Source organism: Rhinoderma darwinii, chromosome 1, assembly GCF_050947455.1.
Source record: "Rhinoderma darwinii isolate aRhiDar2 chromosome 1, aRhiDar2.hap1, whole genome shotgun sequence".
Classification (NCBI taxonomy): domain Eukaryota; kingdom Metazoa; phylum Chordata; class Amphibia; order Anura; family Rhinodermatidae; genus Rhinoderma; species Rhinoderma darwinii.
Window position 1 is genome coordinate 608,533,381 of NC_134687.1, and position 27,316 is coordinate 608,560,696.

The 27,316-nt window shown below is 40.3% G+C and overlaps 1 protein-coding gene across 9 annotated transcripts in view; it reads right to left on the reverse strand.

Moving 5' to 3' along the window:
- Positions 1-3,180: 3,180 nt before the first annotated feature.
- The window catches only part of NEDD4L (NEDD4 like E3 ubiquitin protein ligase), a 328,543-nt gene continuing 304,407 nt past the window's right edge, over positions 3,181-27,316 (reverse strand). For all 9 annotated transcript variants that reach the window (XM_075841150.1, XM_075841171.1, XM_075841160.1 and 6 more), the window contains 7 exons: positions 25,632-25,705; positions 24,738-24,798; positions 20,091-20,150; positions 19,692-19,799; positions 18,326-18,422; positions 16,736-16,808; positions 3,181-14,928 (listed from right to left, as the gene is read on the reverse strand). In XM_075841150.1, the coding sequence (XP_075697265.1) occupies positions 14,826-14,928; positions 16,736-16,808; positions 18,326-18,422; positions 19,692-19,799; positions 20,091-20,150; positions 24,738-24,798; positions 25,632-25,705 (576 nt within the window). In that variant the 3' untranslated portion in view covers positions 3,181-14,825. The remainder of the gene's footprint in view (positions 14,929-16,735; positions 16,809-18,325; positions 18,423-19,691; positions 19,800-20,090; positions 20,151-24,737; positions 24,799-25,631; positions 25,706-27,316) is intronic.

Consider the following 27,316-nt stretch of genomic DNA (forward strand, 5'->3'; position numbering starts at 1 on the left):
GTCTGCCGCAACTATAGTACAACCCAGTGTTAAATCAAGTTGAATAATCCTGAATGCATTCCCGTGAGGCTGTCACACTTTCATAAGCATTCAATGTTGTCCCTTGGTCCTGAAACGAGAACGCATCCATTTTACGTCCTTGAGGACTGTGTACAGTGGGCCAGAAGACCGCAGAGAGAACCAAGTAAGACACTCCTACGATTAAACTCCGTGACAACATTTGCAACCTCATCTTGTAGTTATCCACCCTTACAAGTACGTTGTCTACTGCCTTAGAATACGCTAGAAATCCAGAATATCTGATAATTTAGGACCTATAAGGTCCAAAAATGTCAGGATTAAAGGAATTGAGTTTCATCAAAAGGCACAGAATTTTGGTTTTCCATTTAGTCTCTTAAAGGGTTATTCCCACTACAGACAATTATGGCAAATCCACAGGATTTGGCAGCAGAGATTATAGACACAAGCCCTTTATTACTATGTTTATCTAACGATCTTGTTATCGATTACAGATTCATAGCTCTGATCATCCTGTATTGCATGGTTCATAAAAAGAAAGCAAGAACGACTGGCACACTAAGGCCTCGTGCATACGACCAGAAGGGTTTTTATGGTCTGCAAAAACGGACCCGTAGCCATTGGAAAATACGGGACAGTATCCGTAATTATGATCCGTAGTGCATCCGTATTTACGTATCCATATAAAAACAAAACGGAGGAATCTTGGGGAATCCCCTAGCTTGGCATAGCCACGCTTTCGCAATTACGGACGGCTACAACTCCGTAGCCGTCCGCAATTGTGGAAGCGCCCATAGACTTCTATGGGGAGTCTATGCTGCAATTGCGGACAAAAATAGGACACGGTCTATATTATGCGGATCATTTCTACGGCCTGGACACACATCCGTACATATTCTGAAAGGTGTCCGTGACCAATAGAAATTAATGGATCCACAATTTCATCCTTAATTACGGATGAAATCTAGTCTTGTGCACGAGGCCAAACACAGGCAGCATAACAGGGATGGCAGAAGAAAGCACACCACTCAGCTATAACCATAAAACCACTGACCGATGTGGATTATCTTGTTAGGGTATGTTCATACGCAGTGACCAAAAATACGGAGCTGTTGTCAGGCGAAAACAGCTCCTGATTTTCAGTCGTTTTTGTAGCAACTCATGTTTTTCGCGGCATATTTTACGGCCGTTTTTGGAGCTGTTTTTCAATGGAGTCAGTGAAAAACGGCTCCAAAAACGTCCCAAGAAGTGATAGGAACTTCTATTTCGCGGGCGTCTTTTTACGCGCCGTATTTTGATAGCGACGCGTAAAATAAAGGCTCGTGGGAACGGAACACCGTAAATCCCATTACAAGCAATGGGCAGATAATTGTAGGCATAATGGAGCCGTTTTTTTCAGGCGTAATTCGAGGCGTTTTCGCTGGAATTACATCTGAAAACACTGCGTGTGAACATACCCTTACAAATGCGCCTGACAAGGGGTGAGATATTTGGAAGCAAGTGAACAGTCAGTTCTTGAAGATGATGTGTTGGAAGCAAGTAAAATGTAAGGATCTACGCGACTCTGACAAGGGCTAAATTGTAATGACTAGACGACTGGTTCAGAGCATCTCCAAAGCGGCAGGTCTTGTAGGGTGCTCCTGGTATGCTGCGGTTATTACCTACCAAAAAGTGATCCAAAGAAGAACAACCGGTCAACCGGTGACAGGGTCATGGGCATCCAAGGCTCCTTGATGCACGTGGGGAGCGTGGGCGATCCCGTCTGGTCCAATCCCTACTGATTGCTATAATAGAAAGGTTTCAGAGCTCACAGTGCAGCTTGTTTTGGGCTGCGTAATCGCAGACAAGTCAGAGTACCCATGCTGACCCCTGTCCACCGCCGAAAGCACCTACCTACAATGGGTAGGTGAGTATCAGAATTGGATCACGGAGCAATAGAAGCAAGTGGCCTGGTCTGACTAATAAAGTTTTCTTTTACAGCATGTGGGCGGTCGGGTACATGTGCGTCACTTACCTGTGTAAGAGATGGCACCAGGATGTCTCCCAAAATTCTCGCTTGTTACGTATGTTTTTATCCTGTAGCTGCATGATCTCTTGAGCAATCTTCTCCAATTTCTAGCTGGCTGAATGGGATGAATTTAAAACAAGTCTGTGTATCATAGAGCGGCAGTCACTTGTGTGGCAGACAGAAATTCCTGTGACCACATCTGTAGCTATATATACTGAAATGGGGGTTATTGTAGTCGGAAGACACATGGTAGTTAGGCAAGCTAAACCAACATACCCTGTGTGTGTGTATATATATATATATATATATATATATATATATATATATATATATACATACACACATACACATATACACATACACACACACAGTACAGAAGCCATACTGGGAAATTTAACTTTCTATGTCATGAAAGGGGTTATCTTGTGAGTACAATCCCTTTTCTGGCTCCTACAGAGGCATAACAAGCTCCTGGGAGCCCGATTTAAAAAAAAATCTGGGACAGTGCACCCCTACCATGTCAGTCAGGGGGCCACTTAGGCACAAGGGCCCGTGTGTCTGGTACCGCTGCACCCCATATAGCTACGCTTCTGGTACCCGTGGCAGTGAGGGGTTATAGACTGTTTATTCTACATTCCGCTGCAGGGGAAAATGTAGTATCACATGATGGCCGTTTAAATGAATAGCCAATCAGTAAATAAATGGGTTTGCTACTCTTACTAAGTGGTTTTCCTTTCTGGCTCATACAAGGTGCCCCTGAGTGGTGGGCTCCCCCCTACCATAGTCATGTGACTTAATAGGGCATATGGACATTGTTGCCTTGCAGAGCTGGGGTCCTGGGTTTGAATCCGACCAAGGACAAATCTGCATAAAGTTTTTCTTTTCCCACGTGGGTTTCCTTTTAGGTCTCTGGTTTCATCCCACACTCCATAATATACGGATAGGGAAATTAATTTGTGAGAAACTAATATAAATGGTGACAATTTCTGTTCAGCACTGTGGAATATATTGCCGCTATATAAGCGATGGAAAAAAATAAAAATAATAAACCCCTTATCCATGGATACATTTAATGTGTATTAGACAATGTATGGTTCCGGAACGGTCTACACAGAAATTGCTTCATAGGTTTATTATTTACAGACACCGGGATCCTTAGTTCAGAATTATTTTATTAAATATTCAGCAATAGGCATAATTCATTACAACACCTCCATTTTTTTTATTTCAACATATATTCCATAAGGGAGTGGTCATCCTCCTCCTCAGTTTATGAAATCCATTTATAAAGCTATCATAACTGTTAAACAAGCAGTATACATAAGCCATACATTATATATGCTATACAGTCATAAGGTACTGAGCGGCCGTCAGATAAATAAGTCACGCCCGCTATACGATTTTTAGTTTTTACCCCCCCCCCCTCTTATAATAAATACATATGAAACAGTTTAGAATTGGAGAGACATCTCATATCTATTAAAGGCATCGTCTTGTACAATATTTGGAATGTTTCATATCCTATACATTTGGAAGGAAAAGACTGAGATTTACTAAAAAATATATTTGGCAAATAACATTCCCTTTATATGAACTTGAGAAAATACAAGATGTAGGGATGAGATTCAGAATAGAAAAGGGAGCAGAACATTTCACAAGAAGTAAACCCAATTGATGATGATGACGACAATAGATATTACTGCAGAAAGGCGCCATCCTGCCACTTTGTAGTCATGATTTCCATTGAATACCTATAAAACATCCTCGTATGGATACATCTGATTAGCAATTTTATTTGTATAGGGTTTATAATGTACAAAAAGATACAAAAATACCACAAGGGGGGAAAGAGAGTTACCCAATGGTAACGAATAGAGTTCAAGATATTCATAAAACTATATATAAATTGCACAGACTTTTTCATTAAAATGTAAAACTGTATTTATAGGAGAAATCGTATTGAGCATTTATTTTTAGATTGCACAAATTGTTTGCCTGTTTCTTCGAGATTGAGAATGATAATATTTGTAACATCACCTATAGCTGGCCCTAGAGGTAACAATTTCCTTTAATGTTGATTGTTCAAAGGGTGTTCTATCTAAAAATTAGGGTTAAATTGACCCCAAAAAATGTAAAAATAACAAAATTTCTAATATATTTATACCAATCCACTTTAGTTTCCCGCCATGTCACACCACCTTGACATAGCGGTGTCACCAATCTATGAATAACACTAATAGTTTTACCATAGTGATGTCACTAAGGGGGTGCATCGACTGGCCACAAGATGTTGCTTTAGATAACATGATAGAGGATCAAATGTTAATAGGAAAGGTTTTTACATTTTTGGTCAATTCAACCAATTTTTTTAGTCGGAAAACCCTTTATACGAGATCTAAAAATGGAAATTTGAGATTTCAAAATTTTTCAGTGTTTATAAAACTATTGTCTATGCACCATTGATATAGAAGACTTCTGTATATATAGCACCCTTCCTGGTGAGAGTCCCAATAATGAAAATTAACATTACACGTTTTGGATTGGTGGAAGGAGGGGTGGGCTGTTGGATCTTACCAGCTATGGCCAAATTAAAGGGGCCGACCCACGATTAAATATTACATTTCTGTGTTAGATCACATAAAACATACGTTTTCCATGAGTAGCAATAAAAAAAAAAAGCTCCAGTGTGTAGATATTGCTGTTACATACTTGTTATGGCACCTCCTGGTGTTCTTTGGATTCTCTCTCAGAACATCCACCTAATGTGCTCAGTGCTGGTGTGAAGAAGCTTCTCCTCGTGCGCCATTTCTTATTGGATGGCTGCACATTAGCTGGAATCAATCCGTCACCTGTGTACAAGAGGATCCTGGTGGTGGGACGGAGCTACTGAGCATGTGTGACCACTGACACTGGACACATTACATGGATATTCTGAAAGGGAATAAAAAGAAGGTAACAGCAATACCTACAAGAGAATTTTTTCTAAAAGGATTCCAATTGAGAAATTATTTTCCTTTATGTGAACTAACAGAGAAATGTAAAAACTAGTTGTTGGACAATCCCTTGAAGAGTTCAATAAATGTATGCACTCCTCTACCTACTAGAACATCAATCGGGCACAGGGATTCATTGTAGTAGTACACGATATGTAGAAGTAAAAAATAAATATGCGTTTTTGTTATACATCGTTTCCATTCGATTTTAAAAAACAAAACGAATAAATTTACACAGTATTATGTAAATGGTATATAAACCCAAATTTTATATACTGGTTAGGACTTCTAAAATTAGATTTTTGTGTGTTTTCTGTATGTGTGACAAAATGATCTAAATTGTCGAGAACAGAACTTAAAGGGGCTGTATAGGATTAGTGTGGTATTGCTGCTCAAATACATTCAAATTCAATGTAGCAGAGCTAAAATACCAGAGAATCCATGGACAGGCGTGGCGCTATTTTTGGAAGAAAGCCGCCATGTTTTTATAATACTGGACAATTAAAAAAAAAAAAGATACATACATTACGGAATCGCTGGCAGATTAGGGACTTAAGCCAACCAGTAAAATTACCCTGTTATCGTCAATATTACATTAGGCCACAACATTGTTGCGTCCATGGTGTGAATGTACTGTAATAGTTGGTTTGCCTGAAGGTTGACTCAATTTTACCAAAATAATTTAACAAAAATGTTTTAATAAAGTCAGATAAAGGATGATTTGTTTGCTCATTTTTTACCAGCTTTGAAGAGAATATATGAAGATGAATGCAGCATGTATAGCACCCAATTTAAAGGAACAATACGGGGTAACGGACACACTGTTATGCCTAGTGTAGGACCTGAGGGGAGGTGATTGACTTCTCTACGGGTTCCCACGTAGCGTAAACGCTGCAGAATTTTTACAACAGAATTCTGTGTGGAAATTCCGCAGCATTTACAGTAGCAGCAAAGTGGATGAAATTTAGAAAATCTCATGACCACGCTGCAAAAAAAAAAAAAAACGCAGCGAAAAAGTTAATAAATTGACCGGCGGCGCGAAATTTGATTCCTCAGCAGTCAATCTATGCTGCGTTTTAGTTGATTTTCCGTTGCGGGTTTTCCCCCATTGAATTCAATGGGGATGCAAATCCCGCAACAGAAAGCCAAGTACTTTTGTGGCGTATTCGCAGCAATTATGCCACAACAACGGAAAAAGAAAAAAAAATACTTACTTAGAAGTCTGTATTTCTTCGTCCAGTCCGGCCTCATGGGATGACGTTGCAACCCATGTGAACGCTGCAGCCAATCACAGGCTGCAGCATTCACAAAAGGGGTGCAGCATAATCCAGGGAGGTTCGACCGGACTGCACAGGAAGGACGCGTCGCCATAACAACGGCCTAGGTACATGAGCGTTTTTTACCGCTGCTTTCCGCAACTGAAAATCTGTCCGAAATGACGCACCAATATCTGGTGCGGTTTTTCGGACGGAATGTACAGTGGGTTCTAGGTCGGATATGCTGCACAGTTTTTACAGTAGTTCCAGTCCGCAATTACAGATCAATTCACTTCTATTGACCAGGGACACCTTCCAGTATATTTGCGGGAAGGTGTCCGGGCCGTAGAAAGAATCCGCAAAAGATAGGACATGTCCTATATTTTGCTTTTTACGGACCGTGCTCGCAAACTTTGTATGGGAGCACGGGCCGAAAATGTGGGGCGGTTGTCCGCAACCGCCTGGGCCCGTGATTACGGGCATGGCCGTGTGCATGGGGCCTACGTGTTCTTTAAATTCCTGTGTCGTGCCCCGCCCCCTCAGGCCCTGTATTAGACAGAGTGTAATAGTGTTACCTGGAGTGTTCCCATAAATGTGGAGAATTTATTGTAATTTTTTATTTCAATATGGTTAATAAAATTGTTTATTTATCTTTTAAACGTAGACTTTAGTTTTAGCTTTAGTTTTAGCTTTAGTTTTAGCTTTAGTTTGTACTTTAAATGGGGCTCAAGTATCAAAACTCAGAGAAACATTTGTAAAAAATGAAAAAATAATGATCAAATCTCCGTTATTAAATGAAATTGAGCTCTGCTTGGTTGCTATGACCACAAGGACACTTTTTTTCCTGCGTTTTGAAACCTGAGGCCAAAAATGTCTCAACTTTTACAAAAGTAATTGAGTATTTTTCCTACCGTTTTGCAAAATATATCAGTAAAAAAATTTACAATTAAGCCCTAGGAAAGAGTTTTCAACATTTCCGAGGTAAAACCAATTACACATAATGATCCTGTAATGTAAATGTCATGTTATCATTTTTCAAAGTATCAATTGTATTTTGAGCAGGTGGAAAAGCTGAATGTTAACCAAGGGTATAAAGGAGTGAGGGCTCAATACAAAAATGTATCTAGGTCCTCCATCCCTCCTCGACTTGGATTGGCTATGCCAAGACGAACCAATCTTTGCCATGAGCATCCAGATCCTAACCCTCCAGAAGGCAGCCCATTGTATACAGCCAATAAAGCAACCCTCCTCCCAATTCTTACCTTCAAACCCTGGCAGACCCTACGTTTTCCCACAACCCTAACCTTCCCACCTGATTGGGAGCTCTGCAGGGCAGGGTTAGCTCTGCAATACATAGTCCACTATGGAGCCCAGCCAGGGTTGGTCCTATCCCCTTTGCTGTTGGGTGGCAAGTACCTTTGCAGCACAACCCTCTACACAGGAACTGAATTGTTAGCAGACAAGGGGTAGGGAATTGCCTCAAGGATTATGGAAATTGCATGGAGAGGGAAACAAACACCAAGACCATACGTTCTGGATGGAAAAACCGCCCTGTAATAGGGGCCCATTTTGATCTTCACAATGGAGCACCCATTCTTCACTGATATTGCCCATATGATCACTGAAGGGCAATACTGGCATCCGCTAGAATAGCTAAATAGCGGAGAATGTCCTATAACTGATTCAGTGTCAGCGGGTCCTGTGTTTCTCCGACACACAGGATCCACCTCAATCACATCTAAGAACATCAAAAACCTGGTGCTGAAATTCCGCTCTCTTAAGTGATCATTTCAGAATTATTAATGGACTCGAGAGTGAGGCACACAAGTGTTTTTGTGGCCATCTTTTGGACCATGGGACGTTGACTTTCCAACACGTTTCAGTCCTACTAGAGCTGCCCCAGTCACCTGTAAGTGTTGGCATTACAAAGTGGAAATGTCTAGGAGCAACAAAAGCTTAGTCATGAAGTGGTGGCAACACGAGACTGGGACTGCATAGAGTTCAAAGAACATAGAAATCATCGGTAGCACTCACTAGCGTGTAGCAAAGCGCCTGAGGAGGAACATTAGATCAAGCAGTGTTTCTCAGAGCTATTGGGTTTCCATTAGCCCTGCACAAGCCTAAGATCCCCACGTGTGTGGCCAAGTGTTGAGGTGTATAGCACACCACCAATGGACCATCAATGATCAAATATCAGGACGCTGCTTCCTGCATTAATGGGCAGTGCCGATTGTAGGGTGAAGGAGGTATGAATGAGAAAGATTTTGCTAAGTAAGGTGTGGAGAAACTTTGGCCACTATGCTATCTACAAACTTAGATATTGCGGTCTATTTCGGGTACCAAAGAGTCCCCAGAGATCCCTGGTGCACCATATTGCTATTCATATGGTACAGCATGTTGGGCAAAACAGATCAGGGTTTACAGGGATAAGAAATGTACAAGTAACTAACTTAGGGGTGCCCTATTCCAGGTGTTCCCCATATGTTCAGCTGAAGCATCTGTAAAATACCGGATGATGCCTCCAAGCTTAAATCAAGATACATGAAAATGGTCTTGCCCAGTTTGGTGTGGGCATGACTTGGTCTGTAGCCTTGACCTCAACCCCAGTTAAACCCCCTTGATTGAAACACCAAATGCGAGCATTGCCGTATTACCCAACCTCACTGATGTTTGTGTCTTCGATGAGCGAATATGCATGTGATGTTCGGGCATCCCTATACTTTTGTAATGTATATTTTTTTTCAATGCATAATGTCGGACTTTTTGTGATGACATTATTCATGGGATACATGTTAAGATCTCTACTTGCAGTTATTGAATGGGAATCTTAATTGTTTACTTCCCGAGAATAAGAATCTGTACTGGTCATCACATAGCTGCTCGACCTTTTACAAGACAGAACAACATTTCGGAAGACTCACACCTGTGTGAGTATCGCTAGAAAGCTGGGTGACGACATACACGGCCACTGTTACAGCTCCTGCAGGGCTGGTCACTCAGCAGTCCCAAAATGGTAGATCTGCCTATTTTTGCAGCTATACAATACCCTGCTCATCTAGAACTACAATTTCTTAAAACGGCCCATGTTTTAACCTTTTAGGAAGCAATTTTCTTAAACGGTATGTCCACCTTCACAACCAATTTTTTATATTGTTTCAATGCACCTAAAATGAAACAAATATTCTTAATTAAAAATCTATAATTTTGGGTCCACAGCCCCTATAAAGCCCTATGTTTCCATGGTAACAGACAAAAACTGTGTAGTCTGATCCTGCATTCATATTCTCTTCCATCTGTCCCCTACTTCTTGCTTACCTATCAAATGTATGTTAGTAAAATAAAATAAAAAGTACAGATGGAAAGAAATATGAATGCAGGACCTAACTATACAGAGGTTATTTGTTGTCTGTTACCATGGAAACATATAGCTCGCTAGAGGAGTTGTAGTAAGAAAGATATAGGAAATTCTAATTTATTAGTAAATGCAGGTCGAGGTTTTCTTTAAGGTAAGGGTCAAACAGCCACTTCTGGTACGGAGTGGTGCAGTTTACTAGCCCCATTGATGAAAGCTTTCGGTCAACCTACAGCTTTAAAAAGGGGTGACATGATGTGTGTTTTTGCTTGTGGCTCAACCGATTGCGGTCCACACACCCCCACAAACTGCCAGGGCTGTCGGGACATTACTTCCAGTGGATCCTCCGGTAGACCCAGCCTCTGATATAATGGGTCCTGACAAATCAAGGCCAATAAAGATCAATGGTGGAGACCACCATCTGATAGGGCTAATACATTTTTGGGGTTCTTTAACAAGGACCTATTGGTCTAATGTCTGGAATGACCTGTCTGGGCAATAACAGCTGTTTATAGTAAAACTAAAAGCACTTGTTTTGTATAGCTAAAAGATTGGCACTAAAAATAAAACTTCCTCAGGTGGGACCAAGGAACCTCAGTCCAAAATATGTTGGTCTAGTGAAGTTACATATAAAGCGCCTCTATATTACCGCAGTCTACTGGAGAAATCGGCAATACTTGAGCCCCCTATGATGTGAACCACCATACAATCACCACATTATTATGTCGCTATGAGTGTCCCAATTGGCTACGGGTAATGGTTAATTTTCCATGTGGTGGTACTGCAGGGGAGTTAAACACTAAAGCTGACCACAGACATTAGATGTATGTCGATGGAACACGCCGATTTTGTCGGCACATGCCGACCATCTAACGTGTATGGTGGCCTTTCGACTCTCCTCCAACAGGAGATGTCGGGGACAGAACAGTATGCCATATTGAATTTCAACATGCCCGATCCTTTTGTTCATGAGTAGACAAGTCGCTGCCCGGGGAGTCTGGCGGCAGGTTTCCCTCCTTTTCTCATTAAACACACAGTCACGCTTGGCCAAGCAGAGCATGCATGCGTATGAGGTAGTCAGGAGGAACAGCTATCTAAAATGTCTGGCCAGCCTTACTGCCAGGTTTCTCCACAGATTACAGTTGATCGCCGGGGGTCCCATCAGGGAAACACTTTGTGATATTCCTAACTAGTAGGGATTGTCCATGGTGGAAAGCCCCTTTAAGGTAAGGCATTAAAAAAATAGCTGCTGGGTTGAAATCATGAATGAAACTATATTGATAACTTTATAGATATTACAATTTGAGACTTATGTGAAGTGCCTATTGGTATATACAGGTGACCACGAAGAAAGGTTTGGGATCAGGAAGATCATGTGCAATTTTAACTAGAATTAAATGTCACTTTTTCTTGACATTTTAGAGGCAGGGGGCGCACTCCTCTTCGTTCTAAAACATTCATATCCACCGGCCCAAAAAAAGAGAAAAAAAAAAATGATAAAACAAAACAACCTATAAACATTTACAGTGTAATCCTACAAGAACGGCTCTTCATGTAGGACACTATATATAGTCTAGTCTATTCACAGGTATACATATTTCAATTAGTTCTTGACATGCAACCATTTCCATACAGTTCTCAAATCTTAATGAGGATTCCTCCGAGACCTCAAAACTGCAGACATTAAAGTGCCGTGGGCTCTGTCCGGACATTCATACAGTACAGCGAATTACCACATGATGTACTAGAAATATTAGGTAGTTGCAGCACTTTCTAGTAAATGTCCACCCTTGAACGCTATCAATCTAAACAAGTCCACAATTCTGTGCCGATCCATTTCTTACATATATTTGTAAAGCAGCAGAGGAGATCCACTTGTTTGCTCCAAATCCCCTATATAGAAGTTAAAAAAACAAATTATGTCTGCCTGTAGCCACCACTAGGGGGGGCTTATTTCATACTGTTTATACATTAACCCTATCGCTGCCAGGAATTTATAGATTATTTGCACCTTCGGTAGACGGGATAATTTGTACTCGAGACATGTACAAATAAAACTTGAATTATAAATGAAGAATTCCTACTAACCCTCCATACCCAAATGTTTTCTCAAAGTAGACACCTAGCACATTGTCAAAATACCTCCCAGCACTTTATATACACACACACACCTTCATGCAATTTTGCGTCAGGGTCATTAGGTTGTGAATTTTTTTTTTTTTTATAAAAATTTATGTTTGTGGCTAAAAACGGACTCAAGCAGAAAACTATACACACAACACCTCCTAAAGTTCTAGATGTGCAGAGTTTATACATGCCATGTCTACATGCACATATCTTCACAAAATCAGCAGAACTAAAAAGAGACCCAAAAATAAGATTTTAAGATGTAAATGTAAAAAAAAAAAAATTGACAACGTAAAAAAAAGACAAGGATTGCACACCTTGAAAAGAGTGCACCAAGAAAGCAGACAACCTGACTATTGCAATGGTCTTAACAGGCTGTTTACAGCCATGACCACCTTCATGTAACTTTGTGAGAGATCGGAATAAAATAAAAAAATGCATAAAATTTTACATTTGTGCCTAAAACTCAAATCCAAGAAGAGGTTTACACACAAAAACAATGTCAAAATAATAGATCAAGATGTGCAAAGCTCATATATACCACAAACGTCCACATCAAAATGCTGAAACTGTCATGCAATATTATTAGTTAATGTGCTACCTAAATCTATAACCGAGAGAGCGCATGCCGTGTATAAAATATGCGCAAACACCTTCATGCAACTTTGCATCAAACTATTTTAAGCAAAAATTGCATTACAATTAAAACTTTGTGACTAAAACGCGTTCTCAGTAAAACCCCTGAACCAAACAATTTACTCACCAGACATGGCTACGTTCACTATTGGGTGTATTACGTAAACGTAAAAAAAAAACAACGCATGAATGCGCCAACCAATTTATGCATGCAAAGTAAAGGCTATTGCAGTATTTATAGTATTTTTTTTATTGCATTACATGTATTATGAAAAAAAAAAAAGTTCTGTTATTTTTATTTCACAATTTTGCACCGTTTTGCATCTGCAGCTTGCATGTAAAACATTGAAAGTCGCTTGGTGCCATTCAGTGCCTATTCTGACAGCAGGGCTCCTTGTCAGCTCACTCTCCAGCCTCTCCTCTTAAATCTTAGCTCAATTCTGATCATATTTGATCAAACATGATCAATGGCTTCTTAGGTTAAATCATGACTAGAGGCTCGATCTTGGTCTTGTTTTAAAGCTGAGGTAAGTGTCCATTTGTCGCAAGGACACATCGGATACGTCCAGTGCCTCCCCGCCAGGACGTATGAACTACATCCTCGGCAGAAACAGGCTTAAACTCAATATCAGTAACCTCCTACACACCCTCTAGTGGTGGCTACAGGCAGAAACAATGTTAGAATTTAACTCTATTGCAGGGGATTTGGAGCTCTGTATCAGGAAAATGGAGCTCTGACTGCTATAAAGATATACTATGGAATTATTCAGCACAGAATGTTGGACCTTAAAACATTATTGTGTTAAAAGGAGGACATTTCCTTCAAAGTTATAGTGGCAATTTAGAAGTCCATGAGAACCCCTTTAAAGAATAGGTCCACCACTAGATTTTTTTATTTTACAAACCTCAAACCATCAAACCTAGATATGATCACCATATAATGTTGAGTAACCACAAATACATTGCTTAATTTATCCTGCACTGTTCTAGAGTTATAATCCATACACATCTGCATTCCAAATCCTACAGGCTTCTGAGCTCACAACTTCCAGCAGTGTTCTGCTTGTTCAGTGTCTGTATAGATAACTTGATCTGGTGAATTACACTCTGGGAGGAGACCTCTTTACACCAGACACTGTGTAGTAATCTGACGAAGGAAAAGCTAGCTCTCCCGACATGAGGTGCAACAAAAATTATTCTATTCAGGGGAATACCTATAGGGGATGGAAAGGTAGCAGTCTCACCTGGGCCCTGGAGCCCCACATAAAAAGAGACCAGCATTATAAATGGCACATGACAGGTGGGGGCCCTGTTCAAGATTTTGCATTGGTGCACAGGAGCTAAAAAGCTACGCCCCTGATTCTATTAAACGAGTTCCACTAAGGGGTGTGTCTGTCAAAAAGATGACGACTGGTACCATTAGCAACCCATAGAATTTTGAATGCAGCTCTGAACTATAGAATATTGGATGTATTTACAAAGTCACTCAACCTTTTCAATAGATTATAGCTAGATCACCAGTGAAATTGTGTTGAAAAAAGTGTCTATATAGTTCAATATCCCTCTTTGGGGACTACGAAAGACAAAATAAGAAAACAAAGCATTACATATGACTGAGAAATGATACGCTGCAGCCAATTGTTGGAGACCCCAATCCAAGATGGCTGTACAAAGAACTTAAAAGAAAGGTGGCTCTTGCGAACGTTTTTTCGAGTATACAGCTTTAATTATAATGAAGTAAAATTTGAAAATAGGTCTAAATCATTTTAAAAAGTAAACATGGGTTTTAATACTATACCTTCAAAGTGATTCGTTCCATTCATTGTCATTAGAAAGTTTGTAAAATACGAAAATTTTAAAGGGCTGGCACCACATAAATAGAGAAGGTCCTCCTGAAATGTAATTTAAGTATACAATGAACAGCTCGTGATTGCCGTAGAGATTGGAGAAGTACCATCCGCAGTCTATATCGTAGCTCAAGACGCCTGAACTGAGGAAGCTGCACTGCAGAACCAGCGCCAGGGGCTCTTTATCAAAGACCAGAAATTGGTTCACAATTGGCACGGTGACGCCTCGGCCCGCGTCGAAGTTAAAATTGTACCATTTTACCAGCAAAATCTCATCATACAAAGAAGCCGTTGCTTTCCATTTACACCCGCAGGCAAAGTAACAATTGTAGCAATCGAGAACAAGAGTGATCTGCTACGTAAACGGACACAATGTGTATCAATGGCACAATCCGCGCCACCTTTGTCCTTTTCTTTCATTGCTGTTTTTTTTCTTCTTCTTTTACAGTTTTTAAAAAAAAAAAAAATTTAAAAAAAAAAAAATTTATTTTGCAAGTGTCTCTGGTTAATCACCGGCAATGTCCATTCCATTGGTAATTTTCCAAGCGAAAGATGCAATTTGATAAGGTGGAAAAGAGGAACTCATCACTAGTCGACGCCTTCGAATCCCTGTGCGTTCTCTACCGCCATGAGAAGCTTTTCTCGTAAATCTTCAAATGAGTCGTAAGGAGGTAAATCTAGACGGTTAAAGCTGAAAGAGGTAGAAAAATACATCTATTACTCCATGACGAGGGTGACTAAGCCATAATATGAATTATTTAGGAGGCGGCACTGTGTAAAATTAAATTTTTATTTTTTTTTGACCATTTTCTAAGATTTGCAAACCGAACATCTTTTCATTTGGTTACATTGTGTAGTGAGTATTTGTGACCTGTAGATGTCGCTGTGCGTGTGTTTTTGGTACAATCTTCCCTACAACCCCACAGCACCACCTGCAGGCTGTAACTGGAAATACCATCCCATGGAGGAAAGTTTACAAACTTATTTTTTTGCAGAAAAACGTTTACACATTCTGGGCTGAATTATCAGCAATTAATCAAGAAATCTATATCTTTTTGAAGGGGCGGGGGGGGGGGGGTGAATTCATAAATATCAAAAGTTAATGCAGAGAATTGTCTAATGAGGTTTCCGTACCCAGACCTGTAAACATAACAAGGGACATTCACTACGTCTTACGGGAGGAAGGTCTCACCATCAACACAGAATGGGATTCTTTCATGTAAGAGTGGTAAAACTATGGAATTCTCCACTGCTGGAACTAATGATTACATCACTCATTCTTCACCGTTTTCAATATAACTGCTTGATGTCAGTGAATGTAAACATTCTTGTTTAAATCCAGGAAGATTAAATACTGCCCTGACGATGTACAACTAACATTGGTACAGGGCTTGTTACAGTGTATCACATCCTGGTCTCGTAATCAGCACTGCACCTCAGACAGCTGGACAGGTTTTTGGCTACTGATCTAAACCGCAAGGTTCTATTCACATGCGACAGGTTTGTTGGAGAAGTTTCTGCAGTTGTCCAATACATCTTGAAGGTTTATTCCAGCCCTTCGCATTTCTCACCTTTCCACTGGATAGGTAAAAAATGCTAGATCAATCAGGATCCGACCGCTAACACCCCCATCGATCCCCACGCTGTGCTTGGCTGTTTCGGTCAGCCTCATAGATTCTGAATGAAGCAAGCACCGCGCATGCACGGCCTCCGCTACATTCAAACTGCTCCAAGCTGTCGTATTGCGACTGGAGAGAACGGGGAACAGGCATTCCCCATTCTGGCGAACAGTGGGGGTCTCAGTGTCAGACCCCCACCAATCTAGAACAAAAATGCTCTAAGGCTTAAATACCCCTTTAATGGAGCTTGCCAAAGTCTATGCACATGCTGCAGAAACAACCAGATTCACATGTATGGAACTCATTTTCAGTCTCAGAAATTTCTACCACAAATCTTCCGCATGTGAATACACCCTAAGACCTTGTTCATACAGTGCAGATTTTGCTGGTATTTTTTTTAAGCCAAAACCAGGAATGGAACCTAAACAGAAGAAATATATAAAAGGAAGGCCTTAAAATGTCTTTGGTCCAAGATGTAATTCTGGTTTTGTCTTAAAAAAAAAAAATGCAGTGTGGTGTGTGAACAAGGCCTAAGTGTTTCCATTCAATAACAGCAAGCAGCAGTATTTACATAATGGAAACGCCTTTAATCCTTTATTTGGATGTTTTTCTTGAAGCTGCACTGTGCATGCCATAATACACACTGCTGCAGAACCTCAGAATACTCAACAGCAAACTCCCCTTACTCTTCAAAAGGAGGTTCTGCATTGTAAGGAATTCTGTACCCCCGCTATAAGGCATAGGAATATTAGGCACTCACCCTGCGGCCCCTTATTTTTTTTATGGTCACAGAGCTCCTTGGTGACCTGTAATATTGCTATAATTTACAGTAGGGGGTCCCCACATATAACACGCATGCAGTGAATGATTATAGCTTACCATGTATGAGCTCGGGGCAGTTTATCTGGGCTTCCCCACTGCTCTATTGTGAACAGTTGAGGACCATTCGAACCTATAATAAAATATGAGAACAATACAAGTGTTAAGCCGACCTCTAGCACAATATATGTCAGATGTAACTTCTTCACACACAAGATACTAGAACAGGAGACCCAGCTTGACAGAAATAAAAAAACAAAACCTATGTGAGACCAGGCTATGACCTGAGCACTAATATAATGTACAATGATCACTGCTATCCCCATTTTGGGCAACCCCAATTTAAATGAGGACCCACGCGTGATAAGCAGCCACTGCAGGAAAGCTGTGGTATTACATGTCAAATAACCCCGTAAGGACCCGGCCAATTTTGGCCTTGAGGACCAGAAAAGGTTTTTGGTTTTTCCTCTTTGCGTCCCAGCGCTCATAACTTTTTCTTTTTTGTTCTATGTAGCTATATGAGACTTTGTTTTTGCGGGACCAATTGTGCTTTATGTAGCGGTCATTTTTGGGTACATTTACATTATCGTTTCATTTATATTACTTTTGATTTTGGCAAAAATGGTGAAAAAAAAACAAAAAAAAAAAAAAACCCGCTCCACTGCAGTTTTTTACTTTTATTTTTTTTTACAGCAGACACCGATCATCATAATTGACGCAATAAATTTGTTGTGCAGGTTGTTACGGTTGTGACGATGCCAAATACGTGTATATTATTTTATGTTTTGGTATTTGCAGGTCTTTTATTTTACATTATTTTTATAAGTCACATGGGGATTTTTTATTTTTAAACTTGAATGTATTGGCATATATCGATATGCCAGTACATTAGCCTGTGTACTTCTCGTCCTGACAGCAGTTGATAGGACATACCGAAGTATTCCCTAGAAACAGGAAAATACGGTCAGACAGTCCAGGGGTCTTTCAATGGACTGTGGGCTGTCTGCCCATAGAAGTTATGTTTCCTGATAACCCTGTGGGATTCCTTGAGACATGATCAAAGGGTGTCCCTCCTTCACTCTTTCCCTTTTAATGCCGCCATCAACACGTTCATTCAAGTGGTTAGCGGCGAAGAACCTGCACTCGCTGTGCCCTTACAATCAGCATGACAAGTATGCTAGTCATGATGCGGCAACATCCTGCTGCTTACCACAAGCATATTGGTCATGCGTTGGCAAGCATTTAATTCCATGGGTGTGCGGAGTCCTCCAGAGTGGGAGCTGTTCTTAGCGAACAACAAGGTGTTCGAGCAGGGAACCTCTCTGTGACGTCCATATGCCCGAATAGGAGATATGTATTGGCAATGTACTTTAAGGGTGGTCTTAGACGGGAAGATTTGCCTCTGCTTGGCTATTGGCTGTTACCATTGTTGTAAATAGTGTTCATGTGTTGTTGGACAAAAATGCAAACTGTAAAATAATAGGCAGCAAATTAACAAAACCAGTAAAAGGAAACATGTGAAGCAGTGGCCTGTAGCAACCAATCAGGTTCTGCTCCAAAAAATGAGACCTGGAATTTGATTGTTTGCAACAGCTTCACGTTTCAAGAGCGGACATTTACTTTTAGGCTTAGCAATTTATTAGCACTTACCATAGAGTTCAGCAAATCCGTTCATAGGCACTCGAGAGGTCCCAGTTACAAACTGCAACAATCGAATACGTTTCTCGGCATCCATCAGCAGCACAGCCTGAAAGAGACACAGATTAAATAACGATAGCCGCAAGAGAATAGAAAAAATGTAAAGAAAAGGCTACAAGGATGAATCCCTGCTTGTTCAGTGTCTGCATACAGCTTGTCCTGGTCATTTTCATTCTTTCATTCTCAAGTCTCATCTTTACACCAGGTACCGTACAGTAATCCGATATAGCAAAAATGAACTTTCCTCCTACATGAACGTAGCGCAGCTAAGCTGTCAGGGGTGTTGTGAATGCAGCTCTGGAGTATAATACACTTTGTAACTCAAGATCAGTAAATGATAAATAAATGTAATGTACGGTATTTCGAATTTTAAAACAACTTTGTTCACATCACGCCATGTGAACATTTTCAGCTTCCAACACATATGCCGAACATAGCCATAGGCCACTATTCACCAGACGGATGCAAAAAAAAAAAGTGTCCTGGCCAGTATGGCATACGGTCTAAGAAAGCACAGCAGACGGTGCATTTTTTTTATACAATGGGCCACAGCAAAATTGTCTATACAGTGGCATACGATGAGGTATACATCAGAGAATACTCCTTATGTATACCTCCGATGTATAGCCGTAGCGTAATGTGAACAGAGCCTAATTTAACATGGTGTTCAGAGGAAAACAAACCTTTAAAAAGGGTAACTAACCTTTCAGAAAACTTCTGACACGTCATAGTGACATGTCAGAAGTTGTGATCGGTGGGAGTCCGAGCACGGAGACCCCCACCGATCGCTAAAACGCAGCGGCAGAAGTGCTCGGGTGAGCGCTGAGCCGATTGGTTTCTGATAGGCTTTTCTCGGAAAACCGATGTAACAGTGTATCGACTCAATAGAAAGTCTATGGGCCCGTACACGAACGGTTTGGCTTTCTGAGAAAAGACAGAAACCAAGCGACTCCATGCTCACCCGAGTGCTTCTGCCACTTTGTTTTAGAGATCGGTGGGGGGGGGGGGGGGGGTCTCAGAGCTTGGATCCCCACCGATCAAAACTTCTGACATGTGACTATGAAATGTCAGAAGTTTTCTGAAAGGTTAGTTACTCTTTAAACTAAATTACTGAGAAATACTATTAGGGGATAATTCCTCAATGTATTTGGAGAACTTTGGACTTCAACGCAACAATGTGATGAAATCCTACACTTGCTGAGAAGAGAAAAAGCAAATAAATAAAAATATTTATCAAAAACTACATCCATATAATCTACCGGACGTGTAAAATATTTGCCACGTCCTCCAAATGTAGCATTTGTACAGAAGAACTTACCTTCCAGTACCACTGGATTACAGGGTGGTTCGGGCAGTAACCATTTTTGTACAGTGTGTGCTGCCTCCAGTCATTTACATCCACATCTCCCAAGCCACACATTAGAAGCTAAAAAACACAATGTACATTAGTGGTAGCAACAGGAACAGCAAAAATAGCAAAACAACGAAAAACAGCTGAATGGTAAGAAAATAATAATGAGAATTGAAGGCAAACAATGGGACAAGACAATTATCAGAACATTAACTAGAAACTTCGCAGAATAGAAGTAATACATTAATAGTTATACATCAATCACTGCAAGTTTACATTGTATAAATATAAAAAAGACAAAATCATAGGGTTAGAAATGTAATCTAACAATACAGAATTTTCCTAACATCATAGTAGAATACAAACCTCAAGTTCATTTTCATCAAAAATCTTTATCAAATCAATAGGAATGAGTTCAGTAAATCCCTAGAAGAAAAATGAATTATAACACAATATTATAACATCCTTATATAGAATTATAGACCATAATAAATTATATAATTTTGTCTGCCTGCAGTCCCCACTAGGGGGAGCTCACTGCATATGGATTTATACAGCTAGTATTGAACTCAATTGGAGCAGTATACATCTGTGTGCAGTGAGCGCCCTCGAGTGGCAAATGCAGGTAGATGCAATGAGAGTGTCACAGTAAGCAATGGAAGCAGAACTGTCTATATATGAGGTATACCATAAAGGCCCCATAGTGAGATAGGGAAATTATATTGTAAGCCCCTGGGTGAAGATACTGTTGTGATCACTATCTCTGAATAGCGCTGCATTATGTAGGAGTGCTTTATAATCAACAGGGAAAAAATATATAATCTGTGGTGACTGGTTTTAATAATAGGGGTAATGTTGGTTCGGAGTATTAAGAGTGTTCTAGTGGTCTGTACAATGGGTACCATTATTTTGGCCCTGCGTGATCCATCAAAGTGAATGTCCATCCTTAAATACCAGGTCAGAGTTCCATTTTTCTGATACAGGGCTCCAAATACTCTGCATAGTTATAGATTTCAAAGATAACTTACTAGTTACCTGTAGCTGCCACTAGAAGGAGCTCACTGTATACGGTTTATTATTGAACCCAATGATAACACTACTCCATCTAGTGGCCACTGCACGTAGTCTGAATGTTATTGCTGAAATCTATGTCTTTGCAGGGAATTTGGAGTATCTCTGTGTCAGAAAAACACAGCTCTGACAGCTATAGCGATTTATTAAGAAAATAATTAGTACAGAATGTTGGACATAAAAACAACCTGATAATTTAAAGTGGAGATTTACTTTAACCCTTTCAAGACCGAGCTCATTTTGACCTTCATGACCAGCCCCATTTTCTCAAATCTGACATGTGTCAATTTATGTGTTAATAACTCTGGAATGCTTTTGCCTATCCAAGCGATTCTGAGATTGTTTTCTCGTGACATATTGTACTTTATGTTAGTGGAAAAATTTGATCAATAAATTCATTGCTTATTTGTGAAAAACACCAAAATTTAGAGAAAATTTGCAAAAATTATGATTTTTCTCATTTTAAATGTATCTGCTTGTAAAACAGATAGTAATAGCACACAAAATAGTTACTATTTTACATATTCCATATGTCTACTTTATATTTGCATTGTTTTTTGAACATTATTTTATTTTTCTAGGACGTTACACGGCTTAGAACTTTAGCAGCAATTTCTCACATTTTCAAGGAAATTTCAAAAGGCTATTTTTACAGGGGCCAGTTCAGTTCTGAAGTGGTTTTGAGGGCCTTATGTACTAGATAGACCCCATAAATCACCCCATATTAAAAACTGCACCCCTCAAAGTATTCAAAACAGCATTCAGAAAGTTTCTTAACCCTTTAGGCGCTTCACAGGAATTAAAGCAATGTACAGGTGAAATTTACAAATTTTCTTTTTTTTGCTGAAATTCATTTGTAATACCTTTTTTTTCTGTAACACAGAAGGTCTTACCAGAGAAATGCAACTCAATATTTATTGCCCAGATTCTGCAGTTTTTAGAAATATCCCACATGTGGCCCTAGTGCGCTAATTTACTGAAACACCGGCCTCAGAAGAAAAGGAGCACCTAGTGGATTTTGGGGCCTCCTTTTTTTAGAATATATTTTAGGCACCATGTCGGGTTTGAAGAGGTCTTCTGGTGCCAAAACAGTGGAAATCCCCCAAAAGTGAGATGGTTTTGGAAACTACACACCTCAAGGAATTTATCTAGGGGTATAGTTAGCATCTTGACCCCACAGGTATTTTGCTATATTTATTGGAGTATGTCTGTGAAAGTGAAAATCTACTTTTTTTCTGAAAAAATGTAAAAAAAAAATAATATTTGCAAGGAATAAAGATTAAAAAGCACCCCAAAACTTGTAAAGCTACTTCTCCCGATTACGCCAATACCCCATATGTGGTACTAAACTGCTGTTTGGACCCACGGCAGAGCTCAGAAGGGAAGTAGCGCCATTTGGATTTTGAAGTGCAGATTTTGCTGGATTGGTTTTCAGTGCCATGTCGCGTTTGCAACGCCCTGGAGGGAGCAAAACAGTGGAATCCCCCCAAAACTGACCCCATTTTGAAGACTACACCCCTCAAGGAATTTTTCTAGGGGTATAGTTAGCATTTTGACCCCACAGGTTTTTTGCTGAATTTAGTGGAATTAGGCCGTGAAAATGAAAATCTACTTTTTTCTGAAAAAACATAGAAATGTTTAATTTTTACAATGAATAAAGTAGAAAAATCACCCCAAAATTTGTAAAGCAATTTGTCCTGATTACAGCAATACTCCATATGTGGTAATAAACTGCTGTTTGGACACACGGCAGGACTCAGAAGGGAAGGAACAATATTTGGCTTTTGGAGCTCAAATTTAGCTGGAATGGTTTTCGGGTGTCATGTCGCATATGCAAAGCCCCTGAGGTACCAAAACAGTGGAAACCTCCCAAAAGTCCCTTTAGGGGAATGGAACGAGCGATCATTAGGTCGCTGGTACAATACACTGCAATACTAATGTATTGCAGTATAATGTCATTTTACAGGCTCCTGTAACAGCGCGATCGCTGTTCCTGTCTGTTTGTCCCGGGTGTCAGCTGTAATACACAGCTGACACCTGCAGAATATGGAGCGGGCGCAGCGCGTGAGCCCGCTCCATATATAACCCCTCGCATCACGACATGCTATTAAGTCGTGGTGCGCGAAGGCGTTAATGCGCAGCGGATGGTGCAAATTGAAAATTACAATTATATGTCATTTTAATGCACAATACGTTGTGCCCAGTTTGTGCCACTGAAGACAAATACCTCATACAATGTTGAGTGGGTTCTCCCGGATATAAAATATCATATATGTGGACGTAAGCTGGTGTTTGGGCACTCTGTGGGGCTCAGAAGGGAGGGAACACCATTTGGCTTTTGGAGCGCAGTTTGCTTGGTAACTGTTCTGTTTGGGGTTTTGCTGGTATTTCAGTTATAATGTGGGGTTATATGTAACCTGTGCGGAGAACATCAGGACATAATAAGAGGGTATAATAATGGGGTACAGAAATAATAATCCGCAGATATGTGGCCGTTGTCGCACTGATAAATGGTGCCCGATCTCATCTGCTTTTGGAACACTCTGCACATTTTGCATCGCCATATTCTGAGAGCCAGAACTTTTTTATTTTTTCTCCAAAGGAGCCGTGTGAGGGCTTATTTGTTGCGGGACAATCTGTACTTTTCATTGGTACCATTTTAGGGTACATGTGATTTTTTTATCACTTTTTATTAGATTTTTTTTGGCAAGCAAAGTGACAAAGAAACATAAATTCTGACAATGTTTTTTGTATTTTTTTTTTACAGTGTTCACCGTGCGGTATAAATGACATTTTACTTTATTATGCGGGTCGGTACGATTACGGCGATACCATATGTATATAGGTTTTTTATGTTTTGTGGCGATTGCGCAATAAAATCACTTTTCTATAAAATTATTTCTTTTTTGTGTCACCATATTCTGAGAGCCATAATTTTTTATTTTTCCGTCAAAAAAGCGGTGTAAGGGCTTGTTTTTTGCGGGACGGGTTGTAGTTTTTATTGGTATTATTTTGGGGTACATGCGACTTTTTGATCACATTTTATTCTATATTTTGGGAGGGTTGATGACCAAAAAATAGTGATTCTGACATTGTTTTTTAATTATTTTTTTTGTGGTGTTCACCGTGCGGGAGAAATAATATTATAGTTTTATAGTTTGGGTCGTTACGAACGCGGTGATACCAAATATGTGTACTTTTTTTTAACATTTTCATTTTTTTCCTATAATAAAAGACTTATTATAGGAAAAAAAAATTTTTTGTTTTTGGAACTTTTATAACTTGTTTTTACACTTTTATAAAACATTTTTATTACTTAATTTTTTCCTTTTTACTTGAAGACTGGCAGCACTGATCGCTGCTATAATACATTACACTACCTACTAGGTAGTGTAACGTATTATAAACAGTCAGTGTGACGCTGAGAGTCACACTGACAGGAAGCTTATGAGGACTGGCCTCCGGCTGGTTCTCATAGGCTGCCTTGCATGGAAGACACGGGGGCCGTTGTATGGCCCCCGGTTCTGCCTTATAACCGACTGCAGTACCCGCAATCGGTCCCCGGGAAAGTTTGTTGTAGCAACAAACTTTCCAGTTTGTTATAGCAACAAACTTTCCAGTTCGTTGCTACAACACACTTTCCCTGCGATCACATGACCGGGACCTGAACTAATCAGGTCCCGATCATATCTCCGGGACCAGAGGCAGGTGATAACAGCGCGATCCGGGTGTCAGCGCTACTCTGAGACACCCGGATCGTGCTTTTAACACCCACCGTGAATTCACGTCGGCACTGCACAGAGCCCAGCAAGTGCCGACGTGAATATACAGTGGGCGGTCGGGAAGCGGTTAATGTTCATAAAAATATACATAACATATACACACAGATATAAAATACCCTGGAGAAATATACATGATATACAAAATACAAACAGAACCTACTTCTAAAAACGCGTTCATCTGTTTCTGTACCCTGTTCACAAACCTCCACTGGATTACAAGGCTGCAAAGAAAAAAAAAAGTAAAAGAAACCAATACTAATAGATAAAATTCTGTTTTCTACGTATGGATTTAATACATGTATCGCTGTTAGATAAACGGCACCAGCGCCTATAAAATATTAACCAGGTCTACAAACCATTTCTATGGCATTTGTCCTTGGATTGGAAATAAAGATTAAACAACTTCACAATCCCTTGGAAAGGTTGAGCTGGAAGAATATATTTTTATACCCCGGATGATTCAGCGCAGAAAACGTCATTAGAACAGGGACACAGCCGGGGAGCAATCAGCTAAAAATGTGTGAAAATGTCATATACGCGTGCATCCATAATTGTAACATTCTCATCTGGTGCAGTATATTCCATCTGCGCGTTCCATGCGGAGTTCTTACTGTATATTCCATAAATATACAAATATCTCCATGAAATTTATTTGTTGATATTTCATGTAGAAACGGCAGCAGATTTCACCGGTAGGGGTCTGTGAGTCAAGACCTTCTCAGAGATCTCATGTCAATGGCATCTAATAAGGCTCTACTCAATACAACAATGGTCACCAATTGGAATTGGTGTGGGTGGCGACTTGTTTTGGAACACAAAGTCCACTGCTGGTGCCTCCCACAGCCTCTTCAGCAAAATATAACAAAAAATTCTTGAAAAATATAGATTAAAAAAAACGAAAAAACAAATCTATCAAGGAGTCCCACCACGCAACATGGCTGCCGGGAGTGGTTGTGTGTATGAATACATTGGAGATTTCCTTTGTGACGAGCAAAAGTAACCCCCGGTCGGAGTTGTGTATGTATAGGAGGTTACTAGAGAGTGGAACACTTACTCTATGTACTCCCGCTTGTTCTCATTTGTCAAGACCATCTCTGACCCGTTTGGCTTTAAGTCGACCTGGTAAGTCTGAAAATCAAAGACAAAAATATTCACAAACAAAATATTACCATATGATGCCAATTTTTCCAATTCCCTACTTATAGACATATCAAAAAGGGGCACAGCCGCATTCTGTATCTTTACACTTTATACTTATTTATCCCTTAACCTCTTCCCGCCACTTTTCTTTTTTTCATTTCCAAAGCCATAACTTAATTTTTTTGTCGACATAGCCGTATGAGGGCTTTTTTTGGTGGGTCCTGCTCCATACTCCTGACTAGGATGTAAAGGTATGTCAAATGTCGGGAAGGGATTCAAGGGGTTGTGCAACGAAGACAACCCCTGTCCATATGTTCTTTTGAGGAATATGGATACCATAGAGGGGGGTAACCCTGCTTAGGACCCCCTCTATGAGGCAGACTGAAGGCTCCATCTGTAAAAGTATCTTTCGTTCTGGCACACTTAAGCCATCTATGTATTACTTGGGACAGCCAATTATCTGAACGGTCGCCATGTAATACAGTTCGGGCCAGAAAAGAGATCAGGTGATTGCCGTAGCGGCTGCACTATGAAAGGATTTGTATCTGATGAGACAACCCTTCACAGGTTTTGCTCATTTTAGCCATGAGGACACAAAGCATTTTTACATTTTTGCCTCACTGCATTCCGAGAGCCAAAACTTATTTAATGTTTTCGTTGACGTTGTAGATGTATTTTTTGTTTTCTGAATCAAAAGAAAATAAATTTTCTTAAAAATAATCATGTTTATTCTTTATTTTTGTGTGCTTTGCTTCAAATTATTTTATTACAATTTTCTTACGTTTTTTTGGCCCACAATGGGGATTTTTTTTTTTATTTCATTTTTTTATTATGATGCATTGGAATACCTTTGTATATCTATATGATATACATCTGTCTCATATCTATCTACCTAATACCTATTTTAATATCAATCTAATTTCTATCTTCTGTCATTAAATCTATCCATCCCATATCTAGCCATCTCATATCTGGCCATCTCATATCTAGCCATCCCATATCTATCCATCCCATATTTGGCCATCTAGCCGTCGCATATCTAGCCGTCGCATATCTAGCCGTCGCATATCTAGCCGTCGCATATCTAGCCGTCGCATATCTAGCCGTCGCATATCTAGCCGTCGCATATCTAGCCGTCGCATATCTAGCCGTCGCATATCTAGCCGTCGCATACCTAGCCGTCGCATACCTAGCCGTCTCATACCTAGCCATCTCATACCTAGCCATCTCAGATCTAGCCATCTCATATCGCGGCATGGGTGGGCCGGTGCCGCCCGGCACATAACATTTATGGGCCGCAAAGCACAGGCCCCCTCATGCCTGGTGAGGTCGCTAGCACCAGAGGGGGCCCCGGTGCTAGCGACAGCCAAATTCACTTGGATCTGCATCCTCAGGACGCAAATACAATTGAACACTATAGGCTGCAGGCCACGTTAGGCCTGCAACCCATAAGGCGCTGGGAAGAATCCCTGCGTGATGACATCACTGCATCACACGAGGGTCGCGCCCGGGGGCTGTGATGTGCTCCATCTGTCGCAGGAACAGGGCAAGATAAGTACATCTACCAGGCAGAGGGGGGCTGCGTGTGGCGCCATCTAC